Genomic DNA, 10,571 nt, shown 5'->3' on the forward strand with positions numbered 1-10,571 from the left:
CTCGAAAATCCATAATTCTCCAACCCTAGTGCAAGGATTCGATCCAATTCTCCATTACAACCGGCTCGAGACATTGCCAACTGGATAGGGTAGTCGTCATCGGATGCGTTTTCTGCCCTAGATTTTCTTTGGCAGATAGTGTTTACCTATAAGATTATCCTCTGTCTATAGATGTCAAGAAAGCCAATAATAAAATGACACGTGTGCATAGCCAAGAATGAGCGAGCCAGGTATACGAGTTTATATTGAAGTGGGCCCCCTCCAACCCGAGGAGGGAATGAAAAAGCTTAAATAGGTGCTCTGGGGAGCGGACGAGAAATAGCCGGAGAAAGAGAAGCAGAGAGAGAGAGAGAGAGAGAAAGAGAGAGTGAGACAGAGAAGCGCGAGGGTGAGAGAGACCGAGAGTCTCTCGGAGGGGGAGGCGGCAAAGGCGTCTTCAGTTCTTCTTCTTCTCTTCAGGTATTTTTTATCTCCATTCTTGTTCTACAGTAAAAGGAGTTGATTTTGTTTGATTCTCTTTTCGGTGTTTTCGCATTTGAAGATCCATTAAAAATCTGGAACTGAAACCCTAGCTCCTTCACGATGAAGTTTGTAGATTCCAAGCTGTAAGAAGGAATGTGCAAGTTTTTGTTTTTTCAGGATAAATCTAACCTATTTCGTTTGTTTCTTTCATTTAACTAAACAAAAAATCTCGAGATCATTGTCAATGCTGAAAATAGTTTATACATCCAGACCATGAAGAGGTATATCCACGCATTAATCTCTTTTATACTTACAAGCCATATAAAGTAGAGTATGAGCTATAGGTTGGTTGTTTTACTAAGATCTATGCGTCTGTTCATCTTCTGTTCCTCGATCTTTTTTTCCACTGATTTAGCTCAAGTGTAACACATACAGATGCTTAATCATCTAATGAAAACTAGAGGCCTTTTCTGGAAATTATTTTCTTGCATAAATTGTTTTGTTGATCGATTTATTGCTGGAAATGAACTTTTTCGTGTTTATACCACTCAAAAGTCGAATCTGGGAGTTAGATTCCGAGCTTCAGTCTTGAGGTATCCGGATCTCAAAACCCTCTATTTGAATTTCTTTTTCCTTTTTTTTTTTCCAGATGTTTTGTGATATTTAACTCTTGAGCTGATTTGTCCTCTTGTCTGCATTTTGCCTCATAAATTGTTTTATTGTCTTGGATTTATTTCAACTTCTCGCTGTTGCTTTTCATTTAATTTCTTTACTTCTTGGAACATTTCCATCACTATAAAGGTGGTTCATTCAATCTTTTCACTTTCGGAGGCTTCAAGGCTTCAAAAAAAAATCTTTTCACTTTCGCACAGTTTTGGTTAGTGAAACCAAAACGGCAGAACTCCGTAAACTAAGACAGTGGTAGTTATTGATCTAAGCAGTTGGATCTGTTATGATCGGCTTTCTTATCCATCCATCCAACGCTGACCACTGAAAAGCAGCCGCCTGAATTTATTTCAACTCAGTTTGAACTTTGAACTTTGAATCCGTCAACGACCGCATTCCATGCTCTTCTTGCTTAAACAAGAAAAGATATGTGGGCTGGAGTTTGTTAGAAAGCATAAGCTTCCTTTAACAAGAAAATATATCAAAATAAAAACCATCACACCCTACTTCCATGTCCACCTAAAACAATCAAGTTTTGAACTTTTGATCTCCGTCTGTAAGCGATTAAGGGACACCCCTCTCCCTCTCTCTTGCTCCTCGGCCTCATTGTTACCATGTGATCCCCTACCTACCACTTGGTCCATGTGAACCCCAAGAAACCCTTATAATTAACTGCCGGTTCAGCGTCTGATCCTGTCTTAGGATCTTGCTTTTAAGATTTCCAAGTCAGTCCATGGGCGATTCTGCGCTTCTGGCTGTACATGGGGCCAGGGTTGAGTCTGGATGTACATACTATATAGGGCCGGGGTTCGGTATTCAGTCTGGCTGTACAACTCCTGGCCCATCAGTACTCCTTGTCTTAATGCCTGAAGCTGCACCTGCACATGGAACAGCCTGGCTGGACTCTCTCTGTGGAGCTTGTGGGTGGGTTGGTTTGGTGGGTTGGTGGGTCTCAACTCTCAACTAAATGGGAAATCTCAGTTACGCCAAACAGGGAATAGTGTTTTCCCGTTTGGAATACAATAAATTAGTGGATTGATTATTGGGAACATGAACATGAACATGACCAAGATTGATAATTATTATTGGTGGCCAGTGACCACTCAAGCAGTACGAGGACTGTGCTTGATGTGTCTACCAAAGAGTGTGCAGGCTTCTGGCTTCAATTTAACTTGGTCAACGGCAGATGGTTTCCTGTGAGATCGGCTTCAGTGTTCACATGATGGTGCTCACACCGTTGTACAGCTTTTACAGTCTTGCGTTGAAAATATCTCTGTTCTTGTGTTCTTTTTTTCATAGTATAGTAAGATATTTGCAAGATTGTAAAAGTTTGTGAGCACGGTCAGTACTGAAGCTTCTTTTGGTACTTGTACCTATGTGTGGTAACTAAGTACTAAGTAGCCTTGAATGGAATGGGGAAGCCCCACTAGTCATTACTTAGCTTTGTGTAAGCATACCTAGATACCTCTGTTTTCTATTTTTGCATTGGTTATTTGACGTTTGGTCCAATGTGGGAAGTGGGAATTAGGGGTATCCGTAAAAAACCGAAAAATCGAATCGTAAAATGCAGTTAACCGAATCGATTGATTTGATTTCGGTTTAAGATTTTTGAAAAAATGAAGATTGGGTTCGATTTTTTGTTAATCTACAAAAAAAAACTGATGGTTAATAGAACCAACCAATATATATATTTTTTTAATATATCTCACATATTTTCTATGTATTATATATAAATATATTCATTATATATATAAATGTATACTTATATTATATTTATAATGATCTATTTATAAATATATATTATATATTATATATTTTTAAATATTTATAATATATAATATATCATTTATTATTTATTATATAATATTATACATATATTTGTATAATATATATTATAAATATAAAAAACGAAAAATTGAAAAACTGAACTGGTCAAAAACTGAAACTGAGACCGATTAACCAGTGATACCGATTTAGTTTTGATTTGGAGAATTAGAAAAACCAATACCATTGGTTTAATTTACAAAAAAAAAGTGTTATGGTTTGGTTAATCGAATCGTGAACACCCCTAGTGGGAACTGGGAAGCTCTCATTGCGGGTAAATTTTCTGTCGTTAGGTTGGGATCCTATATTTGAACATGTTTACCTTGTTCTATTAGTTTTATCCGTTCTATAAACGATGAGAATAAGTCTTTCTTTTTAAGTTTTCTATATTCTTATAAAATGTCTCTGTCCTTGTATTTCTGGCCTAAGTTTACTGTTTTCTATCTAGTCATGGACCTGTGTGTTTTCCCCATGTAAACGAATCAAACTAGTCATGGAGTCCTACCCCCCAACTATTCAGGGGCGGCCTAGAGCAGAGGATCTTTTCCCTGTCTTCCACACTATCTGGATGAATTTTTTATTTTCTTAGTCTTTTCCAACAGACCATGAAATGGCACGTTTCAAGATAAGGTTGGATATGTTTTCATTTATGCTTTCACGAGTCTCCTCTGACCAGAGGAAAAAAAATCAAGAATTGCATTTTTTCTGATCAAATAGAATTTTTTCTAAAGAGAAACTTTTAATTAAAGTTCTACTGCACAAGTCCGGAGGCTTATTCCTCCAAACAGATACAGAAAAAATTCTTAATATTAAGTTAAACGAAACTTTTCCAAACCAAGGCAAAATCAACCCAACTTTGTCTATAAATCAAGGGTTGCGTGAAACTTGTTAATAACACTCCGTCTTTGTTAGGTGTTATGTTATATCAAGTCATAAACAGTGGTGCTGTTATGGTCGTAAAGGTTTTCTTTAGTAAGGATTAAATGGTTTAAAAGGTTTGAATATCTACTTAAGTATTACTAATATTTGGTATTAGAGTCCATCCTCAAATTACTTTCTCAAATGAGAAAACAAAAGGCTGCGAACAAGCAGAGGAGATATTTCAAGCAGAGTAAAAGCCTTGTAATATGGTGTCAAAGATCAAAGGGTTAAAGTACCCAGATACCCATAGATGCTGATAGAATGCGACAAACATATACCCTATTTAGCCTTGGGAGAATAACTGATCAGTGCAAGTCGGTATTTTTAATCTTACCGTATAAATACTTCGAATTTGGCGTCAATTCACGGTCAGATTCCTCTCTTGTACGGTAAGATTAAAAAAACCGACTTGCACTGATCAGTTATTTTCCCAAGGTTAAATAATAGCGTATATGTTTGTCGCCTTCTATCAGCATTTATGGGGTATCTGGTACCAACGGTGTTCTTGTTATTGCTACGATTCAAGTCTCCATTTACACGTTTGTGGTGGGCGTGAGACCCATAACTCGATGCTTGCGAGTTGCGACGCATCAGTCCTGTGTGTCCTTTCTGGCTAAGCCACCTTATGGGCCCCATCGAAGACATTGTCATCACCAAAGGTCAAGGTTGGACCCACCGGATGAACTTTCTCCCCCATACAATATTAATTTCTTCCAACTAATTCATTCATTTTCCGTGAGCATCCATCGAATTGGAGAATTTCTGCCAACAAAACACGTTTCAATCCTTATCAATTTGATCTAACACCTCGAAACCCACCATATATGAGATGTGTGGTGTAATATTGTAGGTTGTTGGAATATATTTTATTGGCAGATGATCCGGACTCAAGCCCATGAACTGGTAAATCCGAATTGTCCGCACCGGTTGTGGCATATTATGCTGTCTCAAGATATTTTCTTCCTCCCCAAGGTGGTTTTGTTTGATCCTTTTTGTTAAAGAAAATATTCCATGCCTATCATTTTTTTTAAACTTAGAGTAAAGAATTTGACCAAATAAATGAAAAAAAAATAAAAATTAATAAGGCCGACAAAGAGATCAAATTCGTCGTCAATTTTTATTCCGAAGACTTGACCGCCATTCAAATATCTTTATCTATTCCAAATGATTTATGATCTATATGTATATATATGTGGATCCTGGTAACCGATTTATCTTTATCCACATCCCCACATGCAATGCAAGTCGTCTGGGGCGCTGGGTAACCAATTTCTCTCAATGATTGATGAACCCAATCCCCGAGTCCCAGAACCATAGAACAATATTAATGTTTCAGACTTTCTGTTGATTCATTAGTGCTGGATTTTTAGCTGAAAAGTTAACAAAAGAATCTCATTTTTCTGTTTCACAGGCAGAAGTTACAATGGGAGCCGGTGGGCGAATGGTCGTCCCTACCACCAAGAAGCAAGAACACGATGCCCTCCGCCGAGCCCCACACTCAGCTCCTCCATTCACCCTGAGCCAGATTAAGAAAGCCATACCGCGTCACTGTTTCCAGCGCTCCGTGCTCCGATCCTTCTCCTACGTTGTCTATGACCTTGCCATGGTCTTTGCCTTCTACCACATTGCCACCACTTATTTCCACCTCTTACCTCACTCACTCTCCTACCTCGCCTGGCCAATCTATTGGGTCATACAGGGCTGTGTCCTCACAGGTGTTTGGGTCATAGCCCACGAATGTGGCCACCATGCATTCAGTGACTACCAATGGCTAGACGACACGGTCGGACTTATCCTTCACTCTGCCCTTCTCGTTCCCTACTTCTCCTGGAAGTACAGCCATCGACGCCACCACTCAAACACTGGGTCCCTTGAGCGTGATGAGGTCTTCGTTCCAAAACCCAAATCCAAGATCCCATGGTTCTCTAGGTACCTCAACAACCCTCCCGGCCGTGTCCTCACACTCACAATCACACTCACTCTTGGGTGGCCACTATACTTGTTATTCAATGTCTCCGGCCGTCACTACGACCGCTTTGCCTGCCATTATGACCCTTACGGCCCAATTTACTCCAACCGTGAACGAATGCAGATCTACATCTCCGATGCCGGTGTCCTTGCGGTCACATACGGTCTGTTTCGGCTTGTGGCTGCAAAAGGGCTCGCTTGGGTTGTATGTGTCTATGGAGTCCCATTGTTGATCGTGAATGGATTCCTTGTCATGATCACCTACTTGCAGCACACCCACCCGTCTCTGCCGCATTACGATCCCACCGAGTGGGACTGGCTGAGGGGAGCATTGGCAACCATGGATAGGGACTACGGGGTGTTGAACAAGGTCTTTCATAACATCACAGATACACATGTTGCCCACCATTTGTTCTCGATGATGCCACATTATCATGCAATGGAGGCAACCAAAGCCATCAGGCCTATTCTTGGTGATTACTACCAGTTTGACGGAACCCCATTTTACATGGCAATGTGGAGAGAAGCAAAGGAATGTATTTACGTGGAGCCGGATGAGAATTCCAAGGATAAAGGGGTGTACTGGTACAAGAACATGTTTTGAGTCATTTGATACTTCCAAGTTCAAAGTAAAAACGAAATCACAAGCAAGCCAAGGCAATGAAGATCGTGATGAATGAAACGTAGCTAGGAAGCTCTTTTTACTTACCCATCACTGAAGCGAATGGAGTTCTGTTTGTATTGAGAATTGAGACTATGGTATTAGTAGCTAGTCGGTCTAATCTTGTGTTTCTATACTTCCCAATGTAGGAGTTCTGTTTGCTACGATAGATTGGTAGAAATAAATCTACTGGCACCTTGAAGCCGCTTGCAAAGCTGTTTCGTTTAGATTAGTATTGTTTACCACCATATTGAAACTTGAAAGCATAAAATTATCATCCACGGCAGATTGCTAACATGAACGTTATTAAATGGGGAAATGAAGTCATTTTAAGGTTCTATGGTAGTCATAAATGCTAATAGTGAGGGATTGAAGTGTTTGGTACAGTTGCGTTGAGTTGCCGTTGATTAATACAAATGTGTGACTTTTTTCTTTTTAAATTTTTTGACTTTTGAAAGTGAAATTTAATGTTTCTCATGCATACATTTTTTTAATTGAAATGATACTAATCAACATTTTACAAATTTGTATTTATCAACCCAAAATGAAACTAGCAATGGCAACATGTTGGGTTGCCATTCCTGTACCCAGTGGTGGAGGAGGAGGTTTGGGGCGGGGCATATATTCCCCATTAGGGATGGGGAATTCCTGAATTTTTCTCTCTCTAAGGCAATTATTTAAAAATTATTTATTTTATAGACAATTTATATATAAATATAAGAATTTGGGGGTATTTTAGGAATTGAATTATAATACTTTAAGTGTAATTAAAAAAATAAAAGTATGTGATCTTAGGATTTTAAGAATTTAAAAAAAAATTAGAGATATTTTAAATATCAATTTTAAACCTAAAGATATTTTATTAATTTACCTTCGAATTCGGGACAAATTCGAAGAATTAGATACAAAACCCATTCCACCCCATTCCTGTTTAGAGTCGGGAAAAATATGCCTCATTTGGAATGGAACGGAGTCCCAGTTTTATAGGAAAAATTACCATCTCTAAATGCAACACACCCGTAATTGGGGCCAAATGTATTTCATGACCGCCATGGGGATGATCATTGGTTCCACAGCCCTCATTTTAAATGAAATTAATGCCCCCTAAAAGATAAACCTGTTTGAGATGCCAGCCAAATGAAGTGACATTTATCCCTGCTACATATTCATTTTGAGAGCAAGTTCACCATAATACGAAGTTATTCACTAAATGGGGTCAGTTCAAGGTTTCTAGTAAATGTTTTCCCGAACAGTAAGAGATGCCAAAAAAAAAATCCAGTATAGGTTCAAATGCCCTCAAACCAGACCAAACAGACCTAAAATAAAACAATCCTACTATATTTCACATAGCATCCAAACAGACCAAAACATGCTAGAGAAATCAAAAGAGATAAATTAGCCTGAATAATCTTCACTAACAGAAGAAAAACTCAGAGCTTAAACTAGCCTCTTCAGTGACAAGAGTGAAGAAAAGTCACTCCCATTTAGAAAGCATTCTTAAGAACTTGTTTTAATTCTTGTGCTTCACCATGTCATAAATCCTATGTTGCCTTGAACCAAACCTGAAATGAAGCTAGAACTGATAAAAGAGTGGAAATAAACTGGTTTCAGATATTCTCTCGTCTTTGCACTTATACCAGAAGCCTAATGTCGCATTTTTTTTTTTCACTACGAGGTAGAGAAGTGAATGAGAAATTCTCAGCATGGTCTCATGGATGTCAAGAACAAAACAAGGAAAAGCAGCTCGAAATGTTTCAAAAACCAGATTTTTACAGGAAGAAGCTGTTTCCTGAGAAACTTTTATTCAATGGGTTCCTGCCAATGGCGCTTATTTAAGTTCTCTCTTCACTCGTCTTACTTAGGAATGGCAATGGGTAGCGTATTCGTGCAAATTGTCCTACTCATTCCCAAACCCATTTATGTATCCTTGATTTCAAACCCGTTTCAAATTCGTCTAACTTTTCCTCTCAATTTCCTAAACCCATTAAACCCATCCTGACCCATCCCACCCATTAAACCCCTTGACCAAACGTCTTCTATTAAAAAAATGTTTCTTAATGCTTATAGTGTGACTTGGACCCAAATCAATTAAGCCACTAAGTCATCTGGCTTTTTGTGTCATTTAATGAAATAAAATAGATTTTATTAACTTTTTGTTCATCAAAACAATCAATACAGGTATATGGTTAACAATTCCAACTAAAAATTAAAAGAAATAATATTTAAAAATAGCATTTTATAACTGAATGAAATAAACAATATATCAAATCCAAATTTACATCAAATGATGATTTTAATCCCAAAAAAATTACACAAATAAAATATTAATAATAGAATAATAATCTTAATACTTTAAATTTATAAATTTATGCATGATATATCATATAATATGTTCATATTTATGCATCCCAGGTATTGGGCATTGGATACCCAAAAGTTAAACCCAAACTTGTCCCAAACCCTATAGGGTTTTAATCTAAAATCCCAAATTTTATAGGGTTTTCATAAACAGGTCAAATTAGGGTCGGGGCGGGTCAGATACCCAAAAATTCCCATGAAATTGTCATCCCTAGACTCCTACTTTCGCTCAGGGATGCAAGTCAAGGGTCCCAAAACCCGTTACAAAACCGTGCTCACAAGGTACTCACTACCACTTGCAACTATGTATTGAGAATATCTTCATACTTATATGTTTTAATTCATGAAAAGCCAATGCAATAACTGCAAGTGACTAGGAATTCAATATGAGCATGGTCTTGGTCTTGTAAGGACGGAACGTGAATTCGCAAGTCAAAGGCCCAGAGCATGATGCGCCTGGTAGAGTCAGTCAGGATGGGCCTGAAGAGATCACAACAACGGAGTACTTTCTTCAGGCTAGCACCATTCAACCGAAAGTGACTGCTAACTTTTGGGCTCAAACTTCACTCAACCCGAGGTTTATGACAGCAAAGTTTAGCTGAATGACTGTGGAATCAATTACAAGGTTTAAAATTTATGGAACCCACACTTTTTTCAGTAGGGCCTATGAATTTATTACTGAAAACAGCTATTTTATTCAATTTATGGGCTTACCACACTTTTGGAAAAGAGCCAGCTTTTGTCATTATGGCCGAGCCGTTCCATTGGAGTTCAATTATATAAGCCCGAAAACATCTGGGCCCTAAATTTTTGGGATTGATTAATCAGGTACTCCGCATTATGTCCTTCTGGCCGAAGTTACACCACTTTTGCTCTCATTAGGCACTCATGCTAAAATGAGAACTTCTGGTCGATTGTGTCCATATTATGTTATTTACTTATTTTCTGTATGTGGCCTGAATTATGTTCCAAGATATGATGAATAAGTTGGCTCACCTCATTGCTCGATATGCTCTTTTCAATCTCTTCTGTTTATACTTGGGTCGGTGATATCATACTTAGAAGCTGCTGTACAGAGAGGCTGTGCTCAATGGGTAGTTTAGTCCCCTTATCTCTTTTGGGTTGGGGTGTAATTTTAAGGTTTTTTTTTTAGATCTTAAGAAGGGGAAAATTGGTTAATGAGATTTTTGTTCTTATTGACTAATATATTCATATATTTTTTTTTAGATTTATGTGTGGTTAATGAAAATTTTATTTTTCCTAGATATCACTTATCCAAGTGGATAAGCAACTTTTTCACTTAAGAGAAAAATTGCCAACACTTAGGATAAAATTTTCCCTTTTAATAATCACTTTCTATGACTAAAATGATTATTTTCTTATTTATCTGGGAAATAAAAAAACATAGGCCAATGCACTTATCCGGGTAAATATTTCCTAAGAAGCACTTATTCGAGTAATTGCATTTGCCCAGATAAATAACTTCCCAAAATGCAAACAGAACCTAAGGGAAAGAAAGGAAACAAAAAATACACTATATAGAAGGCTTAGTGCACTTGCAAGCCCATTCAATTTCCTGATAATAAAATTAGGCAAGCCAAGCTAAGCTCTTAACTCTGGCCAGGATTTAGTAAGCACCCACAATTAGACACGTGGTTAGTTTTTATCTCTAAAATAAAATACTCTTGTATTAAGAAAGGGCTAGCCAGGT

At 37.8% G+C, this 10,571-nt stretch overlaps 1 protein-coding gene across 1 annotated transcript; it reads left to right on the forward strand.

Annotated features, from left to right (window-relative positions):
- Positions 1-273: 273 nt before the first annotated feature.
- LOC148872728 (delta(12)-fatty-acid desaturase FAD2-like) lies at positions 274-6,716 on the forward strand. Its single transcript, XM_088971227.1, has 2 exons — positions 274-459; positions 5,285-6,716. Exon 2 carries the CDS (start codon positions 5,297-5,299, stop codon positions 6,443-6,445), a length of 1,149 nt encoding a protein of 382 aa, XP_088827353.1. The 5' UTR covers positions 274-459; positions 5,285-5,296; the 3' UTR covers positions 6,446-6,716.
- Positions 6,717-10,571: the final 3,855 nt, after the last annotated feature.

Source organism: Nelumbo lutea, chromosome 2, assembly GCF_056320005.1.
Source record: "Nelumbo lutea isolate HS-2025 chromosome 2, American lotus-T2T, whole genome shotgun sequence".
Classification (NCBI taxonomy): domain Eukaryota; kingdom Viridiplantae; phylum Streptophyta; class Magnoliopsida; order Proteales; family Nelumbonaceae; genus Nelumbo; species Nelumbo lutea.